This window comes from Dryas octopetala, chromosome 4, assembly GCF_963921425.1.
Source record: "Dryas octopetala chromosome 4, drDryOcto1.1, whole genome shotgun sequence".
NCBI lineage: Eukaryota > Viridiplantae > Streptophyta > Magnoliopsida > Rosales > Rosaceae > Dryas > Dryas octopetala.
In genome coordinates this window covers 7,584,224-7,605,561 of record NC_141369.1, presented here as the reverse complement: position 1 = coordinate 7,605,561, position 21,338 = coordinate 7,584,224, and the positions used below count along the sequence as shown (strand labels likewise).

Sequence of the window (21,338 nt, the reverse complement as noted above, 5' to 3'; positions counted from 1 at the left end):
GCATGGATGATCCTTAAGTGAGGCACCAAGGAATGATCGGTTCGGATCGTTAAAAACACAATACAAAAGTGATCTTCTACATACAAATACACTTGAAGAGTATAATTATATTAACTTTTGGGTAGAAATTTTGGTGATTCAACAATTTGTGAAGACTACAATGTGATTTCAACGATCGGAACCGTTCATTCTATTCGTTTATACTGGAAGATCATCCCTGCAAAAAATCGGCTAAATCGGAATTCATCTCATACTTCGATTCGTATTACAAAATTTACAATCGTTCATAAGTTCAACCACCGTTACCTAACTTCTACATCTCCGATTAAGCTAATTTTTTGCATGGATGATCCTTAAGTGGGGAATTAAAAAATGAATGGTTATGATCTTTGGAAATACAATCGAATAGTATGCTATTACATATATAAAATTGTAAACAAAAAAATATTCTTACTTTGGGCGAGGAACTACAAATTTCGTCGCCCAAACAAACTTTGGCGACGAATTGTGAGGTTCCTCGCCCAAACCATTATTACAAAACAGGATGATGGTTTGGGCGACGAACATATTTCGTCGCCCAAACTCATTTTGGGCGACGAACATAATTTCGTCACCCAAAGTGTCTTTGGGCGACGAATTGTGAGGTTCCTCGCCCAAACCATTATTACAAAACAGGATGATCCTTTGGGCGACGAACATATTTCGTCGCCCAAACTCATATTGGGCGACGAACATAATTTCGTCACCTAAAGTGTTTTTGGGCGACGAAATGTATATTCCTCGCCCAAAATGAGTTTGGGCGACGAAATATTTGGTCACCCAAAGTAAGTTTGGGCGAGGAATATATATGTTCGTCGCCCAAATTATCTTTGGGCGACGAACATGTATATTCCTCGCCCAATGGATTTCTCAATTAATTGTTTGTTGTTAATGTTTAGGCGACGAAATTTGTTCGTCGCCCAAAGTAACTTTGGACGAGGAACGTGTGATTCGTCGCCTAAACCTCCTTTGGGCGACGAACATGTTCGTCGCCCAAACCTTTATAACTTTGAGCGACAAATTTTCTTGTTCGTCGCCCTAAATTGCTTTGGGCGACGAATATATGTTCGTCGCCCAAAGTTTGGTCGCCCAAATATGTTTTTCTTGTAGTGTATAACTCTTTGGTTTTAGAATTTGTTGCAATTCTAGTATAATTTTTGTTGTATAGTTAGTAGCTTGATAATTCCTAATGCTCAAGTGTATTTTCACAATGAAATTATAAATACAATTATTGTATTATAGGGAATGTACAATTTCAATTTATTGTTTTATATATCTATTTTGTAGATGAGTTATTTTGTAGTAGTGCTATATATATATTCCATCAATTCTTTGAGGGCATGGGACTTGGTGGCTGCATCTCTCAGGTATGACACTACAGCTAGCCTGTAGTACATGACCTGCATGTCTTTTATATTTCACTAAAGCCTAAGAACCTTCGATTTGTTCCACATACCTCATAGGTGATTTAAATTTTTTGTTTTAACTTTATGATGAATTTTATGCTTATTTTAATTTTTGTAGCCACTTATCCCATGAATTTGTTTTCCTCATTTGTTCCTCCAGAATACACATGTTTGATTAGAGTGTCATGTACTTTAGATAATATGTTATATATTAATCAATTTAATTAACTGATTAGGTGAAGCTTAGTTTATTTCCATTTCTTATGCTTCCAATCAACATTTTTACCTTGGTCAAAACCTTTATATATATATATATTCATCACTATCAACTTTTTTATTTTGTATGTACAACATTGGGTATAGATTCTTTCCTTGTGTGTATTGTTGTGATTTTGTTTTTAAATCTTGGACAATTTGTTCAGTATATTAGCCAATAATATTTAAGACCATTGCATTATGCTTTTGCAGGTCTAGTGTTCATGAGAAGAGCTTATGTATATTTAGTCTCAATCAACACAACTTTAAGATGTGAATGATTCTATTCCACTAACTAGATGAAGTTGTCTGCTTCGAATCCTCAAATTAGTACCATCAGTCATACCTTAGTAATTATGTATTTCCTTAACTATAGAACTACTTGTTGGATATTGTATTGTAATTCATTTTTGGGTACTTTGAATGTTATTGTTACTTGAAATATGAAATATATGGGAATGAAAGATTTTATACTTGTACAAATTTCAGACTATTTCAAATTATAGACACAATTGTATGTTCCATTCATTGATATCCCTTTTAGGTGAAAAAAAACTGATATATATCATACATTCCAAATCCTTTTTTTAAACTTGAAATAATAAACAATATCAGTTTTGGTCTAAAAACTGAAATGTTATACTGTTTTTATATTAGGTTCTTTCTCAGACCTGATATATAAATAATGTTTAGATATCAGGGCATGTTCCATATTTGATATTAATATCGAGATTATATATCAGATTTTACCATATATCTGATATTGATACCATGATTTTAAATCATATTCTACTTCAAACCTGATATTTATACTATGGTTTTATATCATATTCTATCTCAAATACGATATCTATTGACCAGAACTATTGATACTCGGATTTTATAGATATCAGAAATAATATCAAATTGGATATCCATTTTGTATTTAGGACATCAGGTTGAAAAAGAAAAATGATATATAAACAATGTTTACATATCAGTTTAAAACTGATATCTAAAATATGAACATTAGATATCACGACGCTATATCAGACGGATACCCAAATAGATATCAGTCCACGACTGATATCTATCGACATTTTTGTTGTAGTGTTATAGAGTTCATGAGCGGTCCAAGTGATGAAATCAGATGGAGATGAGATAACTCTCTCCATTTAAATTTAAACTCATTAGATAAGAGATAATTAATTCTAGATAAATCCACATTATCTCATTTTCCAACTTGTTTTCATTTGAAATTAATGTGACACATGGTATATATGGGCATCTTATCTCAACCTCAACCTTTGTATTTTTTTTTGAATTTTTCTTTTTTACGGTTCAACATAGGTGAATGTTGTAAAGGCTCACAATGTGGAGTGATGCAGCTCTTCTCATCTTAAATGAAAGCAAAGTTAGACTCCGAAGGGCCAAATTGTTGTTGGCCATTGCAGGAGGATCAATAGGCTCCATATCCACATTAGGTCATTGTAGCATGCATGGACAATATATAAGCATGAGCAGGTTTGGCAAAGGAATGGACATATTAAGAATATTAGAGCCAGTAGAATACGGGCAAGAAGAGAGGTAAGAGGTTGGATCCATGGGATCTAATTAAAGGAGGTATACATCCCCTAACGGTGACAAAGAGTCAAAGTAGCTATCATTAGCATGTGGCATCATGTTGCCTACAAGATGATCAATAGTCAAGGGGAGTGGTTCAATGGTATGAGTGAGATAATCATTGATGAGAAGTGGTTCAATGGTACTGGATGATGATTCATGGGAAGTGGTTTCACTATTGGATCGATAACAAGTTTAGAGGAGTAAAATTAAAAAACTAAAATTGAATTTTGGTTTAGGTATATATATATATATATGTTGCACATTGGATGATTTTGCAGCCTGATAGCCTAGTCTATTTTTCCTCCATCCAAAGGCATTTTATTGCCTTCATCTTTGAAGGCTGCTGGGAAGGTTCCATTGTTAATAGTACATAAAAGACTAAAGTAAACAAGCTTACTGCAATAGTTGGTTGCAACAAGCTTAACAAAAAAAACAAAGAGTACGTGTACTAATCCAAGTGGAAAGATATTGAAAGTGTAAGCAGCAGGTGTTCTTATACATTCTAAACTGAAGTGGAGTAGCAAGTGTCTAGGTTTAACTACAAAGGAGGGGCTTTGAAGTACAATTTATAACAAATATTCCAAATACAAGGACATTCAAGTATTTTCTGGTAATTATTGTTCAACAAGTGGTACTGATCGAAGATATTAAATATAACTAATGGATGTTAAAAGAGGATGAGAATCAGATATTAGTAATGACCATTGCATGTTGCAGGGAGGCATAGGGACCTACGCCGCTACGCAGGTCCCATCAAGCCACTTCAGCTGACAAATGCGTAGCAAATATGATTGTTTACACATAGTAAAGGGAAATTAAATTGTTTATATGATGATGTAATATCAAAAGAGGTGAATGAGAGTTGTACACTTGTACATGACATATAATAAAAGTAAGATAAATGGAAAAAAAAATATTAAAAAAAAATAAAAACATGGTTACTCATGATTTGTTACCAATATATAGGCCCAAAAGTATCAGAGGGCCCAATCAGTTCCATGAAAAGAAATAATAGGGAATGAGGTGGACCAATATCCACAAAACACTGAACAGTATCGATCAAAACCAGGTTATCGATCTTGTGGTGGACGTTGACTGCTCGACCACATTTGAGCATCAACAATAATGTTCGATGGTGTGCTTCCAAACACTACATACATTTATTAAAGTCCGTTAATTATAAAGTACTAACAAAGAAAAATATTAACCAAAAACACCAATCTATTTCTATTAACTTACACACACTTTTCACCGGCCCAACTACACAAATACCCCAAAACCAATCTCCTTTTCTTGGCCAAATCCATCTCCTTCTTCAACTTTACCAAACTGAAAAGTGTTCATCTTACTCTCAAGCATCTTTCTACAACTGCTACAGCAACAACGAAAAAAATAGGTTCAATCTCTACAGTTTCATCTATAGTAACTGCAGTTTCACTTGCAATTAGTAACTGCAGTTTCACTTGCAATTAGTAACTGCAACTGCAAGTTTGCAACTCCAATAAATTGCAATTTCACTTGCAATTAGTAACTACAACTGCAAGTCGGAAACTCTAATAAAATGCAGTTTCAGTTCATTTGCAGTTCCAGAAACTGCATTTTCACATTTTCACTTGTAATTTCAGAAACTGAGCTTAAAAAAAATTTAAAACCTGCTACTGATAAGGAAGGCACAGGGGTGGAGTTGGCTTCCCCGATAACTCTCTAGGCGTTGTTTTAGTAAGGAACTTGGCTTGTTCTTCAGCTTTTGTGTGTTCTCTCTCACTCTCCCTCGTTGCTAGAGGCTAAAACGTTGAATTTGAGTCACCAGATTCGCCGAAAAGGCTGCCGACCTTTGTAGCTTCATCCTTGTTGAGATATGCTCTTCAGCCCACTTGAATTTCTGAGCGTGCGTAAATTGGTTTCTACTCTTGGGCTTGTTTTTAATTGTTTGGTTTTTTCTTTAACTTTGACATTTGTAATCAGATGATTAATTTCTTGATTGGTCGCATGGAGGGATATGATTCCAAAACTAGATACACATGTAGTTTCTGATAAAGATGACACCCACAACACAAGGAAAAAAAATCTTTGAGTACAACCATTGTATGAAACTACTCTCGCATTCAATCCCTCTCTGCTTGCATTAGTTGTATTATTGTTTTACTCGTAAAATAAATGAGTTTTTAGGATACAATTTTAAGATCCCTCCTTCCTTGGCGGTTTAACTGTTTGACCTTGTCAGCTGAAAGGTCTGTGTTTTCCAGAACATGTTCCTTTGATGCCTTGGCAATTGCTTCAATCGAACCAATAGCTTGGTTAAGCTGCACAAATTCCCAGGATAAGAATGTGGCTTCAAAGCATTAAGATCACATTGTAGAACTGAAATGTTGGAGGCTATTCTTCAATGATGCTACATAGACCAGAAATATTGTAAAGGCCAGTGGTATTCCGACCACCTTAAACTGCCGAGTTAACTACTCTATTTCAAAATTCTAATTTTACCCTTAAAACAAAAAAATTTAATTTTGTTTGTCGAGTTATTCGATAGTTATCTACCAAAATATTTATAGTTATTCGACAGTTATCTGCTGAATATTGATGGATTATTCGATAGGTAACCACCAAATGAAAATGAAAAAGGTATTCGACAGTTATCTGTCGAAATGTTTGTGTTTATTCGACACTTATCTGCCGAACATTGGTAGATGTTTCGGTAGATAACCACCGAATGAATTTGGGTAATTTCATCATATTTTTGCAGTAAAGGGTAAAAAAAAAAATTAGACAAAATATGTTACGGTGGTCTGCATAGCCTCACTCTATTGTAAATATTGTCTTACCCATCCTATGCATGCAATGCAAGGACTGAATGGGCCTAGGTAGTGTTAGCATACAACTGTAAATACTATCATGTATGCTCCTCTCTTTTTTTTTGTCCTCTATTTTCATTTGTACAATGAAAAGCATTCAACACCATAAAAACGCATCCAACACCTTGTACATGAATTCCTCATGAAGTAAAGGTGCTTGCTGTTTAAACCCAACTAGCAAATGTTATCTAACTACAAGAGCAAGACAGAAACAGAAAGCTGACATCAATATCGAGGTACTTTTAGACCAACAGCTAGCGAGCCTTTCTTTTGATGATTTTTCAGATCCACACACAAGACAATTATATTTCATGACAGTTCCAATAATCACAAACAATTAGCAAAGTTTTGTATTGACATTTAAACTCTGAAGCAGCTTGTAATACCAACCTCAGCCTTCAATTTTGTGGTGGCATCCTCTCGCTTGCATAGTTGCATGCATACTGTGATTAATGGTTACTTGGACAAAATTACTTGGAAAAATCAATCATTAAAGTGAGTGAGCTATCGAGAACAAGAATTACCCCCACGAGAGTGAGCTCTCTTTACCATCTTTCAAAACCCCATCCTTACTCAAAGGAAATTTCTCATCACAAGTTGCAAATTGTAGTTCATGTAAACAAATGGAAAGCAGTACATCAGAGACGACTTAGAATGATTTGTTTTCTTAAATCCCTCTTAGGAATATTCATCTAATATTATTTTAGGCCAATTTAGACATGTTATTTGAGGTTGTAACAAGTTGACAACCACAATTGTATGTTGCAACAAATGAGAGAGCCTTGTCCGGTTGATTATGAGCTTTACAGCGAATGACAAGCTGGTAAGACAAACATGTATATATATATATATATTTCAGTTTGCCAATTATAAATACTGGCTTTTATTGTCTGGATAAACCAGAGCAGTGGTGGGCCTGGAGGCAATTATATGGCCATCCCTATCCCCTTTTCAAGGGTCTGCAGGCCCTATTATCAAAATTCTATAATCTATTTAAATGAAGGGCATTAATTACTATATACTTAATGGTTGGTCCAAGGGAGAAAAGTTATCAAAGTTTACAGTGTTAACTTGACCATTTTTTTTAAGCAAAAGAATAAAAAAATAAAAAATTAGGATTAAATATCAAATATCTATAGTTTTTTAGCAAAATAATAAGACACTAATTTTTTTTAGTTTAGGTACTAAAGACATTTTGGATTATGTCACAAATCGGTTTACTATATAGTTGTGACTATTTTAAATTCATAAAAATTCAAAATTTATAAAGGTTTAATGCTTTTGATTTAGGCTTTGGATCTGATCTGCGTGGGGCTTTGAGATTTGGTGAGAGTTGGCTGGGCTCTGAGTTTTGGTGAGATTGATTTGGGATTTTGAAGATTTTATTTTTTTTACTTAGTTTGGTTTCATTTTGCAAACTGACTTTTTGTGGGTTTGGAGACTAATTTCTTGTGTTTTTTTTTTTTTTCTCTTTGCAGGGATTTGGATCTGATCTGCGTGGGAGCTTTGAGATTTGTAAATGTACTTAGAAGCGCTTTCAAGTGCTTTTACAATTCAAAAACACTTTCAATTGTTTTTACCAAATGTAAAAAAAAAAAACGCTTTTGACTATTTCAAAGTGCTTTTAAGTCTTCTAAAAGCACTACCAAACAAGTCAAGCTATCTCAAAACACAACGACCACTGCTTCCGCTTCATCTACTGCGACATCATCCACTGCGACGAAGGGACCATGTAGTGGTTGAAGTCCTCAACTATTGACCAAATTAACTATATATATTATTCACCCACCAACTAGGCCTAAAGCGGTACAAACAGAACGGTTCACATGATGAAATCACATTCTGAGATGTGGTCAAAAAACTATCAAGTGCCATATTAAAATACACACATGATATCTGCTAAACCAAATATTAAATATGTATTGTTTTTGAGTCCTACAATACAAGGCTACATGAAAGACAAAGCCATGCACTAAGGACGCTTAGGATAAGCCAAAGAATAACGGGTAATGAGAGTTACCCTTTACATTAATTTTGTCCTTTGACCCTTTCCTCATATAACAACTCCATGATTGAAGCATTGCAACATATTCTATTCATCAAATCTCCAAAAGAATCAAAAAGAAATAAAGTACAAAACAGAAAAATCCATCATCAAAGCTAGCTAGCTAGCCATTCTTAATCCATTCTTAATCCATGCAACTACAATAATATAGCTAGATCGATAGAGATGTTAATATGACTTCTGATTTTCACAGTCTAAGTTAGGTCCGGTATGAACATCAAGCAACTTAGCATATCTTTTGAAATAACCAATCCGATCATTCACTCGTGCATCGTTGGGTATTCCACATTCAAGGCCACCGTTGATTATGTTAGTGACCAGTCCATATCCAACCGTCCGATTTGCTGCTATGTCTTCTTCTGTGGGCACATATCGTCCAACCATGACATCGTGACTCGAGGGCTTTGGCTTTTGCTCAGTCATCCAGAACCATAGAGCCGTTTTGAATGCGATCATGGAATTATTTGCTACTATTTCAGGATTCCTCAGACCATCAAACCCCAAGGCCTTGCCTGCCTGTCCATAATTATAGTTCCTAAACCAAGAATTCAATTACTCACACTACTACAATACCTATCAAAGCCAACCAATTTCAAGGGTATCCTCACTCCATTAAACAACTAATGTTTAGTTGTTTAAGCTATTAGCCACCAACTAGCCTCTAATAAGCTGTTAGTTGTACAGATTGAGGTGGCTAATACTCAATACATGCCAATCTCAAGGTTTTGGTGGCTGCAAAGATCAAATCTGACATTGATGTAGACAAGGGCTTAAGCAACTAACAGGAACTTTTGTTGGTGGTTTAGTGAAACTAAATATATAATAAAAAACTGATTAGCCATGCCTTATTAAACCAAAGATGATTGGTTTGACAGTGATTCTCACCATTGCTGCAGTAGTTGGTTAAACATGGCAATCTGAAAATTATTGGTTGATTAAATGGTTACACTAATGACAAACAGTGGATTCATTACTTGAATAAGCTGCATTGAAACTATTGTATTTGCTGAATTGATTTTGTGGCTAATAAAATCATCATAGAACATACATTCCAAAAAGAACAAATGGGAAGCTAATCAAATGAAACTTGTTTTCCAAACATAAGGAAAAACATATATTCATATTGATGAGTGCCAGAGGAATTACAAACATTGCTGCTGCAAATACTATCTCTAAAGCATTTCTCTAATATGAACAACTACTTAAAAAGTCTGCATACACCAACCATTAATTACAACCTGAAAATGCAAGTTTCATCCCTGATGAAAGCAACACAGCAGACTTGACCAACCATACGCTAGGATGCCTAAAAGAAGTACACTTGGTATTATATATTTGGCCAACAAGCTAATATATATTAGCAAGTGTTACTATCCAAAATAAGTTTCAGAAACAAAAGTGCTGCAGCAGATATATTGAAGTCTAGCTATCACACACCTCTCTGGCAGTATCACCAACCATTTCACTTCCGAGAGGCAAAGTTCCCCCCACTAGCAGCTGACAGCCTTCCGTGCTGACTTGTGCCTTCATTTGGAGAGGAGGAAGCATTCAGAAAACCACCACGCGCGATAGGACATATTTGCAGCAGAGGGGTTATGAGCATCACAAACTGGAAGTGGTCATTGAAGCTGTGGTTGGGAACACTCTGCTAAGAAATAGATTATATAAAGCACCTATGTAGTAAACAATCAAATCAAGTTAAGAGCAGGAACTACACCTATTGAAAATATAAGCAATAGGTTGATAAACAAACCATGTTACAATTACCTCACATGCCACACAACAGTAAACCATAAACATCTAATTCCCATAGTATGCTTTAGAAAGCCAATTAGTGTTGTCTTTCACAACTTTGTAACTAGCCTTGCCTAACAGCAAAGTACTGCAAATAAATGCATTGAAGTGTAAGCATAATATATTTAGTGGATCAAATAACCAAATTTGTCAAATAGATTAACTAAAAAAAATGTAAGAAAATTACATGTACATCTAAAGCCAGTGGCTGCCAATATCTAAGGCAAGCAATTAATTAGAGAATAACTAAGCCAGGTCTGCATTAATATGCAAGAAAACTTACTTGACTGAGCATTCGGGGAGCAAAGCTCTGTTTCCATCAGTGCTATCCCCTACAAATATAAGACCCTAGTGGAAACCATATGCATACACACCACATAAGTATTTGTTTACATTCATGATTGGGGCATATATCAACATCTCATTGTGTTCACACACATTTATGAACATGCTTTTGATCGAAATTTTGTTTGCTATAAGATCAAGATTTAGAGGGGTAGAATAATCCAATTTCGTAAAAAGATATTAATTAAGAACAAAACGCCTACCCAAACCATAACCCATCATTGACAAAGTCACAAAACCCCAATTCCCAAATATAAAAAAAATCCTAACTCCCAAAATTTCAGAGACAGTAAGCTAAGCCACCAATCAGAAATATAGATAAATGAATAAGCTAAAATCAGTAATTGAAGACCCTAAATCAAACCCCTAACCCGTGAGTCATTGAATCCCCAAATCAAAACCCTAACCCTAAATCCCTAATTTGAAATTTCAGAGATGAGACATACCTTTTGATTTTGGGAGAGATGAGAGTGAGAGATGATATCGAGAGTGAGATCGAGCCTCGTGGGTGTGGGTGTGGGTGGTCTCGAGACTGGGATAAAGGCAAGATCGAGAGTTCGAGAGTGAGATCGAGAGAGATCGCGACTGGGTACTAGCTGGGTGTTTCTGGAAATGGGAGATCGCGACTCGCGAGTGACTAAGTGAGAGCTGAGAGTGAGAGTACGTCTTTGACTTGACTCATATATGCTGTGATGATGAGAGAGAGGAGGGAGAGAGGAAGATTTTGGGAGTGGTCCTGTCGCCATCGGCTGCCGGACGAGAGAGTTCTCGCCGGAGAAGATGATCGGTGCTGGGAGAGGGAAGAGAGAGACCACAGACAGAGCTAGATCGAGAAGAGAGAAATGTGAGAGTTAGGAGAGAGAAAAAATTTAAGTAGGAAAAAAAACATATCAGGTGTGTTTGAGTGTTAGGACAAAAAAAATTATAAGTGATTTGTCCATAAATTTCAATGCAACGTACTGGAGGTCCGGTCCTCAAAGGAGAGAACCGGTTCTTAAGCCAAGAAATTCAGAGCGAGTTACTGGAGGTCCGGTTCTCAACTAGTGAGGTCCGGTCCTCAAACCTTAAACACAAACACGAGTTTACTGGAGGTCCGGTCCTCAAGAGTGAGGACCGGTCCTCAATCCTAGTTTTCTGAAACACCAATATTTTTGAATTTTTATAAAATGTAATTCAATCTAACTTACTACAATATTTGTTTTCACATAAAAAAAAATTTCAGCCACAAACAATTTTCAGCCAAAAACAAATTTCACAGGTCAATAATTAAATAAAAGCATAATGACAATAGAGTTTGGGGAAAAACTGGGCAAGTCAGAGAAAGCAGTGTTCCTTGGTTATATTGCACCGAACACAGTTACCCTCCCAGATAGTATGAGGAATTGCTGAAAACAACCAATTTACAATCCATAAATTCCATCAGTTGTGAAAAGATAAAGTTTCTGGTATGATAGAGCTACACACAGTAAGCAACTAGTTTAGGAACCAATAATCATCTGTTGATGCCATTAACAAACCTTACCCATGAAATAGTTGCCAATCAAACCCACGCTGCCAGATGCCTGCAATTAGTTAATTCCTTCATCAGTTACAAGGTGGGCGGCAGCTCATATTGGTGGTAGCATAAGTTGCTATGGATTTATCTTCTCACTAACCATGTATTGGAATGAAATTTGGTTGTTTAACAGGGAAGCAAAAGGGGGATCGGTCTGAAAACAATGGTGAGGAAGGAGAGAGTTGTCAGAAAACATAAGGCTACCAATTCACCAACGGATGGATATTAGTTGGCACAACATATCAATAGCCAAAATAATGACATATTTACAACTTTAACCCTCACAGAAACCATTTTTCATTTTAGTTATAACTGTTGTAACTATGTTTTAGTGGAATTAGGTGGCTCATGTCAGCCACAGTAAATAGTGCACTGTTTGGAGAATAACACAAACTAACTTAAACATTAGTTTATGATATTAGTTGGCTTTGATAGGTATTGTAGTAGTGTCAGATTAAACATTACTCCTAAATTGGATTAATATGACAATTACACTATTATAACTGAATTTGCTTATATATATACGAAGCATGTGTTATGTTGGATCTCTCTAGAAATTCTGGCATACGAGTCATCCACATATATATTGTTTACGTGGAATATGATAACATATATAAAACGTACTATATGTCCCAATAATTGTATGGCCATCCCTATCCCCTTTTCAAGGGTCTGCAGGCCCTATTATCAAAATTCTATAATCTATTTAAATGAAGGGCATTAATTACTATATACTTAATGGTTGGTCGAAGGGAGAAAAGTTATCAAAGTTTACAGTGTTTACTTGACCATTTTTTTTAAGCAAAAAAATAAAAAAAATAAAAAATTAGGATTAAATATCAAATATCTATAGTTTTTCAGCAAAACAACAAGATACTAATTTTTTTTAGTTTAGGTACTAAAGATATTTTGAATTAGGTCACAAATCGGTTTGCTATTCAGTTGTGACTATTTTAAATTCATAAAAATTCAATATTTATAAAATTTTAATGCTTTTGATTTAGGCTTTGGATCTGATCTGCGTGGGGCTTTGAGATTTGGTGAGATTGATTTGGGATTTTGAAGATTTTTTTTTTTTTACTTAGTTTGGTTTCATTTTGCAAACTGACTTTTTGTGGGTTTGGAGACTAATTTCTTGTGTTTATTTTTTTTGCTCTTCGCAGGGATTTGGATCTGATTTGCGTGGGAACTTTGAGATTTGTAAATGTACGTACTTAATTGGAAGCGCTTTCAAGTGCTTTTACAATCCAAAAACACTTTCAATTGTTTTTACCAAATGTAAGAAAAAGCGCTTTTGACTATTTCAAAGTGCTTTTAAGTCTTCTAAAAGCACTACCAAACAAGTCAAGTTATCTCAAAACACAACGAGAATACACAGAACATTAAGGGAAAAAGCATTTTTTGTTATTGTTTTTTTACCTCAAAAACATATTTAGTCATTATGGTTTCAAAACTCTAAATTTGGTCTATGTGTTTTATGTTAATTGCAATATATATATATATAAGGACAATTTTAATAAATATATTCAAATTTTCAATTTTGTTTGAAAATCAAATTGAAGGTTACATAAATGATTTTTTGTCATTTTTGAGTAAAACTGATCATGAGTTCAAACAAATTTTCTCGTTGGTTACAAAATGTCCTACAATTCCAAACAATATAAAACACAAGTAATAACAAATGCGGAGTTTTGAAACCATATGGACTAAATATGTTTTCTGAGTAAAACACAGGGGCCAAAATTATTTTTTTTTTTTTTTGAGAAACAAATAATTTATTTAAATAAACATGCAAATGAGTTACATGAAGATCCTTAGCAATACAATCCATTAACCTAGACAGATCGACCCTCCTCTAACCAGAAAAAAAAAATAATACCTCAGCACATACGATAAAACAAGCTAATGCATGTATGAGTACCAAGGTTACACTCTCTTGGACAAAAGGAATTAAAGGAAAGCTATCTAGCTTAAAACACTACATATTAGCTTAACTTTGAGTTTCATTACGCGGTTGCATGTTTAAAGGTTTCCATGTTGACTTGATCTGTTTCAAGTTTTTCTTCGCTGGTTTTGTTTGAACAAAGCTTTTCTTTTCTTCTGACTTTCAGTTGGGACTTTCACATTAGTTGCCAAACCAAGAGCTTGAAAAAATCTTATTAAATACCAAGTAATATCAATCTGCCACCACTCCAAACCTTGTCTAGCTGAATACTCAAAAGCATGGTGGTTATTGTGCCAACCTTCTCCATGTGCCAACAATCCAAACAACCTAAACAAGTAAAACTATTATCTCATTATATATTTACGTATTATTACCCATGCAACTTAGAAAAATAAAAAGTTTCATTCATAAAGTTATAAATATTTAGATAGAGTGCATAGAAGCTATATAGGTATACTGTACCAGTTATTTTTAGACAAATCACCGGTGTCCCATACTCGCTGTCCCCATATGTGGCAAATCGAATTTATTGACAAAGTAATGTGGTAAAAAAATACTATCCTCACAGCCTGCAAAACTAATTATATTAATTGTAGTAAGAAGGAAATTAAAACAGACGACCATTAATTTGAGAAATTAATATATATGTATCCCAGTAATTAATTGAGTCTTGTACGAAGAAGAATAATTTGACTGAGTTAACACAAGAATGATGGTGATATACAAAACTCAAATGGCAATGGCACCATGACTAATTAATTATATATATCTTCTGCCTCAAGGCCCTCAATTAAGTAAACGTACGTTAACATATATCGAGATATCATCAAGAGCAATTTTAATTACCAGTCCCCAAACCAAGAAGGGAAGCCCTCCTGCGACATATAGTAGAACTCCAAGAGCAACTGAGTGAAGAGGGTAAGTAATATGAAGAAACCTGTAGTAGGGTTGCTCTTTTATGTCTCCAACGTTCGTTAGTCTTCCTTCATACTACAAAATTTCAAATGTAAAAGTTTGATCAACAAATTAAAACACTACTAGAATGTCATGAGTTTGGGGACTCAGACATGTGGATGAAGAAGCTAGCTAAAGAGATCGAGTTTTGAATATAAATATACTTACACTTACAAATCGAGAACGATAATCTATGATCCAACCAATATGACTAAACCAGAATCCCTTGATAGGGCTATGAGGGTCTTTCCATGTGTCGGTAAACTGATGATGGGTCCTGTGTGTGCTCACCCATTCAATTGGACTTCCCTACACATAAATCATTTTACTTATTATATAAAGTAGGATGTCACGGATCTGCCCTCATCATATAAAAATTAAACCTTAAACCTTAATTACCTGAAGTGAGAGAACTGCGCAATAGACGAAAAAGTACTCAAGCCATCTAGGAAGCGTAAGACTCCGGTGCGCGAGAGTCCGATGGTAGCCTAGGGTTACACCCACACCTGTGACAACATAGAGTGCAAAAGCCAACCAGAATGCAGACCAGTTGAAGTGAAATGGCGCTAAAAGACAGGCGCAGTGCAAACCCAAAAGGATAATGAAACTGCTTATATCCACACCGTTCCACTGCGTCCCTAAAAACCCCACACGACTCTTCACCATCCAATCTAACATTGCGGCTCAACGTACTATATGTTGCTTCAGTTCTTCTGTGTGTCTCTCACTGTGATATGTAGTTGCAAATGAATGAACAAGGTTTGTGCTTGTAATATAGGGGAAGTAGCTAGCTGGCTGCCGGTGGCTTCAATTTTGGACAGGATGGTAGCTGGAAATGCCTTCGAAGTCATGATATAGCTAATATTTTATAGGCGAGAAAATCAATGTGTAAACCCCATATTTTATTGAGATTTTTAGATATAGTCTCATTTTAACCATAACAAATTAGGTGCGGCCCATTTGATTTTGACATTGGATAAAAACTCAATTTTTTTTTTTTACACGTGAGCAATTCACAATGTCTACTCTGCCCTTCGAGATAAATAATGGAAATTAATTGAAATATATGATTTGAGGCTTTTATTACGCTTAACTACAAAAGATTGTTGAAATTTCATGGCACATGTTCCAATATATTCAAAAAAATATTAGTAAACTATTTAAAACCCCCAAGTTTGAGCTTGGTTATTTATAAACCTCCACCCTTAATAAAACTATTTCACAACCCCCTGTTAGTCACTTAATCTCTCCCAAAACCCCCTAGTCAACTAATACTCAACCAGGTTTGACCCTCAATTTTTCTAATATTCCAATTATATCCCCAGACAATTAATACCCAGCCATATCTCTCTCTCTCTCTCACATTCGATCTTTATTTCTCCTCAGCATTCTCTCTCTCTCCTCGCGCGGCTGTGCCGACGCGTTCTTCGTCGTCCGGTGACGGTTGCCGGTGAGACTAGTCTCAGAACAACCGCCATTCCTCCTTCTTCCTCCTCCTGCCCTCCACATGCCGTGAAACCAAACTTCTATGTCGGATTGGGTCTAAGCAGACCCGAGTTCAATCACCGGCGATCCGCCGATTCCGGCGAGGACGAGCTGTCGAACTGCTAGGGATGGCTTCCTCTCGTCGTCCTGAGTGCGCTGGTGCTATCAGAACTCCAACCCAACCCGTATCGCCTTCGTTTCTAAGGAGAGAAGCCAGCGACAACCTCGCCGGAGATCTCTGTGTTCCGGCAACCATTTCCGTCGTATCAGGTATCCATCTTTTTCTCCTCGTTGTGCTCGTCACTTATGTGTGTTTAGATTGGTCCAATTGTTGATTAATCAAAAAACCCCATTTTATTACTTAGGATAAAATGAGCTATTTGCAGACGGTTTGGTTCGTTTGAATTCTTTTGTTTCCTTTGAATTGGTGAGCTATTTGCAGACGGTTTGGTTCAAAAGCCCTAATTTGAAAATCCTAATTTGAAATTGATTTGTGATCTGTTTGTGAAATGTATAATTTGTGAATCTGTTTTAGTTGAATTTGTTGTTAATCGGATAGAAATGTGGGTTTTTTAATTGATTTATAAGTATATGCAAATTTACTTTATTTATTGATGAAACAGTTTCAGTTCGTGAAACAGTTTCAGTTCGTGAAACAGTTTCAGTTCGTAAAACAGTTTTAGTTCGTGAAACATGAGTTTTAAATGAATTTTGAATAAAATTATGGTTCTGAAATATGATGAATCAAATTTGCAGGTAGAAACAGATCGAGGCAGTGGCGACTGTCGTGTATTTGTCACGCGTGAGGTGATCGGACGATGTTGTCTAGGGTTTCAGTTTCACTAAATTCAATTTCACTGAATTCAGTTTCAGTGCATTCAGTGAACTGAATTTGAATTTAATGAATGCAATGAAACTGAATACACTGAAATTTAATTCAAACTGAAACTGAATTTAGTCTATAGTTGTTTGATAGACTCATATCGATGGCTTGCTGTGGTTGCTACTCTTCTCATCTCGATGGCTTGTTGTACTGTTGTTTTTTTTTTTTATAAGGTTGCTGTGTTCTTTTTAGTGAAACAGAATTCAGTAAAGATGTAATTGTTTTAGTGAATGTGTAATTGTTTTAGTGAAGGTGTAATTGTTTTTAAATTAAGGTGTAATTGCATTTTAGTCTTCTGTGTGTCTCTCACTGTGATATGTAGTTGCAAATGAATGAACAAGGTTTGTGCTTGTAATATAGGGGAAGTACCATGCCTTGAAATCTTGAATGAGAAAGTAGCTAGCTGGCTGCCGGTGGCTTCAATTTTGGACAGGATGGTAGCTGGAAATGCCTTCAAACTTTTATTTAAGTATTCCCATCTTAAAATAGTATGTGTTTCCTGTATATTCTGTAAAAGAAAAGAATAAACCTTGTAATTAAGGCGAAGGCCACGGTACCCTTAACAACAATATGTGACTTAAAAATTTAACCCCAACTCTTCTCTCAAACTAAAGGTTATACTATTTGGTCCTATCAGAAAAAGAGAAGGTTATAATATTTCACATCGCATGCTGGTTTGTCCTTCAATATTGCTTTCAGTAATTAATTTATGTATGTGAAGAGAATATGCCAGGTAGTAGGTACCATATGTGAAGAGAATATGCCAGGTAGTAGGTACCATTGGATTTTTGATGACCAGTTCAATTCCACAACCAACCTCTCGAACAGTCAAATGTATGGATACATATTTCAAAATGTTGTTGTCATGTTTGTACTCAAAGTGAATCACAAACACCTATAAACAGAATAGAAACAGAGGAGAATATAATAAATATAAACAAAGTAGTAGTAAACCAGAGCTAAGGTACTGGAATAATGGGAACTTTAAGGTTTAAAGTTTATATGCTGGCAGCTTTTTGTGCAGGCCTTGTTCTTATTCCAAGTAGCTGCCATGGCCATTCGGGGCTTGATACAAAATGCAGGCCTGGATTGTTCATATTTGGTGATTCACTGTTTGATGCTGGAAATAATAACTACATAAATACTACCACTAGGTTCCAGGCAAATTTCTGGCCATATGGTCAAACCTTCTTCAATCACTCGACTGGTAGACCTTCCAATGGTCGTCTAATCCCAGATTTCATTGGTAAGAATAAGACCTTCTTCATGTAAATAATATTGTAATACATTTCTTTAACATTAGGGATGGTATATGACACAATTTATTGTTGAATTTCCCTTATTAATTGCGGCAGCTGAGTATGCAAAGTTGCCATCTATACCACCATATTTACAACCAGGGTTCGACAACTATGTTTATGGGGTGAATTTTGCATCTGCTGGGGCTGGTGCTCTACCTGAAACTTATCAAGGATTTGTATGTGATCTGCCTTCTTTATAGTTACACCATCTGAATATGTATTAATTTAGGCTTCAGAGCAAGTTGTACTGTTTATATGCATTGCCTATCGGATAATGTTCTCTTACCAGACAATCTCGCAACATAACAATGATCCAATATTTACAATTTGACAAGGGCATGTTTCCGGCCAATTATATATCTTCTCTTTATCAGCATGGTTGATTTCTTGTTTTTCAGGTTATAGACCTTAAAACTCAACTAAGGAATTTCAAGAATGTGGAGAAGCAGTTGAGATGCAAAGTTGGTGATAAAGAAGCCTATGAGTTGCTGTCAAAGTCCATTTACTTAATTAGCATAGGCAGCAATGATCATTATACCTTTTTCGCAAGAAATTCCAGTTTGTTTCTGTCCCACTCACATGAACATGTTGGCATGGTGATTGGCAACATCACAAATGTGATCAAAGTAATACTCACATGAAACTTCTTAAAACTTGTTTCTAGTTTGTCACAGTCCATATACAATTTGCTTTTATGATTATGAATTTGAAAAGAAATTTGTGGATGAATTACTTCATATACAAATTGATGTGTGTCAGGAAATATACAAGATAGGAGGAAGGAAATTTGGGGTTTTTAGCCTGGGGCCTATTAATTGTTCACCAGGCTCTAGAGTACTCAAACCAGGAAACATTGGTACCTGTGTCGAAGAACTTACAGCACCAGTGAAACTACACAATAGACTACTTGCTAAATCCCTCCGAAAACTGCAGAGTCATCTCCAAGGATTCAAATATTCAAATGCAAATTTCTACAATTACCTAACTAAAAGAATTAACCATCCATCAAAATATGGTACATATAACCCTCTCCTTTTAGTTTTAGTTTCTCTTGTTTGTTTTTAATTTTCCTTCTTGTTATTATGATGTTGTAAAGGGTTCAAGGAAGGAAAGGCTGCATGCTGTGGCTCTGGTCCATACAGAGGAATTATGAGCTGTGGAGGGAAGAGAGGTGTGACAGAGTATGAATTATGTCACAATGTTACCGAATATGTGTTTTTCGACTCTGGCCACCCAACCGAAAGGGTTTACCAGCAAGTGGCCGAGTTGTGGTGGAGTGATACTCGCAATGTCCCAGGGTCTCACATGAATCTCAAAGAGCTATTTGAAGTTTAGAAAAATGTGGATTTCTTAGTTTCATAAACAATTAAGCATGTTGCAGACTCATTTTCTGTTTCACAGTAAATTAAGCTTTAAACTTTGGTATAACATCTTTGTATGCAAGTATTCACATATTAAATAGATGTGTTTGATTTGAATTAGCTACACTATGTATTTGATGCTGGAAACAATAATTACCTAGAGCTTCCGAGGGCCGTCTATAATACCAGATTTCATTGGAAGGTATAAGATGCTGTAAATAATGTTTGTTACTTTCTACAACACTATGGATTAATGATGATACTATCTATCAAATTTGCATTAATGCTGCAGCTGAGTATGCAAAGTTGCCATTTATACCACCATATCTACAACCTGGGTTCAACAACTATACTTATGGGGTGAACTTTGCATCTGCTGGAGCTGGTGCTCTAGCTGAAACTCATCAAGGATTTGTATGTGATCTGCCTTATAAATTATCCTTCTTAACACTTAGTACATCATGTGTATTCGTATTTTAGGCTTGGAAACAAGTTGCATACTCTACATGTGGTCCAGATTCACAGTCTGCATACAACTAGAGGAAGACCAGTTCAAAGCCATGATATAGCTAATATTTTATAGGCGAGAAAATCAATGTGTAAACCCCATATTTTATTGAGATTTTTAGATATAGTCTCATTTTAACCATAACAAATTAGGTGCGGCCCATTTGATTTTGACATTGGATAAAAACTCAATTTTTTTTTTTACACGTGAGCAATTCACAATGTCTACTCTGCCCTTCGAGATAAATAATGGAAATTAATTGAAATATATGATTTGAGGCTTTTATTACGCTTAATTACAAAAGATTGTTGAAATTTCATGGCACATGTTCCAATATATTCAAAAAAATATTGTTAGCAATTATGAACATCAAAATATAAACACCCAAATACTGTAAACATTTAAACACCCAATATATATACATATAATCTACTACCCGCTATATATGAAAAAAAAAAAAAAAGTAGGCACAATAAACTTCTAATTTGGGTTATAAAAAAGTAAAAAATTAAGATTAAATACCAAATATTAATTGAAAATTGGTGAATAGCTAGTAGACATATAGGGTTAGCTTAATATATAAAAATTATAATTATCAAGTGAATTTGAGAAAGGCAATGGTGTTTTTAAATCAAACATTCTAGACTTAAAAATTTGGAGAATCATTGACACTAGTATAAAAACTTTGATAGACATCACTAGTTAGTTATCGGTTTATATGAAAACTGATATAATATAAATTTAGATATCAGTTGATTTTTCGGCCCATATGTAAATGAGATTAAATATGGCCAAGATTTAAAACTAATGTGTAAAAAACTGCCCTTTGACCAGCATAATCTCAAAAACTGATAACTAAAGTCATAACTGATGACTTAGACAAATAGAAGTGCAAAATTCCAGAAGACTTAAAAGATTTTTTTGTGTACCAAACTTAAAAGAAGACTTGAGAAAGTGAAATATTTTTTCACTTTCCCACAGCCCC

The 21,338-nt window shown here is 35.2% G+C and overlaps 1 protein-coding gene, 1 long non-coding RNA gene and 1 pseudogene across 3 annotated transcripts; 2 read left to right on the top strand and 1 right to left on the bottom strand.

Annotated features, from left to right (window-relative positions):
• The first annotated feature begins 1,250 nt into the window (after positions 1–1,250).
• On the top strand, positions 1,251–2,169 carry LOC147286440 (uncharacterized). The gene is made up of 2 exons (XR_015122096.1): positions 1,251–1,406; positions 1,914–2,169. It is a non-coding gene; the product is annotated as an uncharacterized LOC147286440 (long non-coding RNA).
• Positions 2,170–13,922: 11,753 nt separating this feature from the next.
• LOC147286439 (palmitoyl-monogalactosyldiacylglycerol delta-7 desaturase, chloroplastic-like) lies at positions 13,923–15,493 on the bottom strand (annotated as a pseudogene). Its single transcript, XR_015121789.1, has 5 exons — positions 15,215–15,493; positions 14,984–15,124; positions 14,708–14,851; positions 14,324–14,430; positions 13,923–14,188 (listed from the first exon to the last, which is right to left on the bottom strand). The product of XR_015121789.1 is annotated as a palmitoyl-monogalactosyldiacylglycerol delta-7 desaturase, chloroplastic-like (transcript).
• Positions 15,494–18,158: 2,665 nt separating this feature from the next.
• LOC147286438 (GDSL esterase/lipase 1-like) lies at positions 18,159–19,819 on the top strand. The gene is made up of 5 exons (XM_086240488.1): positions 18,159–18,429; positions 18,539–18,660; positions 18,883–19,110; positions 19,244–19,499; positions 19,581–19,819. The coding sequence occupies exons 1-5, from the start codon at positions 18,159–18,161 to the stop codon at positions 19,817–19,819; spliced, it is 1,116 nt and encodes a 371-aa protein (XP_086096614.1).
• Positions 19,820–21,338: the final 1,519 nt, after the last annotated feature.

What these genes read in the sequence shown, in the direction of transcription:
- LOC147286438 (XM_086240488.1), top strand. Translation starts at nt 18,159, where the DNA reads ATGGGAACTTTAAGGTTTAAAGTTTATATGCTGGCAGCTTTTTGTGCA. An exon ending in ACATCACAAATGTGATCAAA is followed by an intron (nt 19,111 to 19,243) that starts GTAATACTCACA and finishes GATGTGTGTCAG; the next exon opens with GAAATATACAAGATAGGAGG. An exon ending in TAACCATCCATCAAAATATG is followed by an intron (nt 19,500 to 19,580) that starts GTACATATAACC and finishes GATGTTGTAAAG; the next exon opens with GGTTCAAGGAAGGAAAGGCT.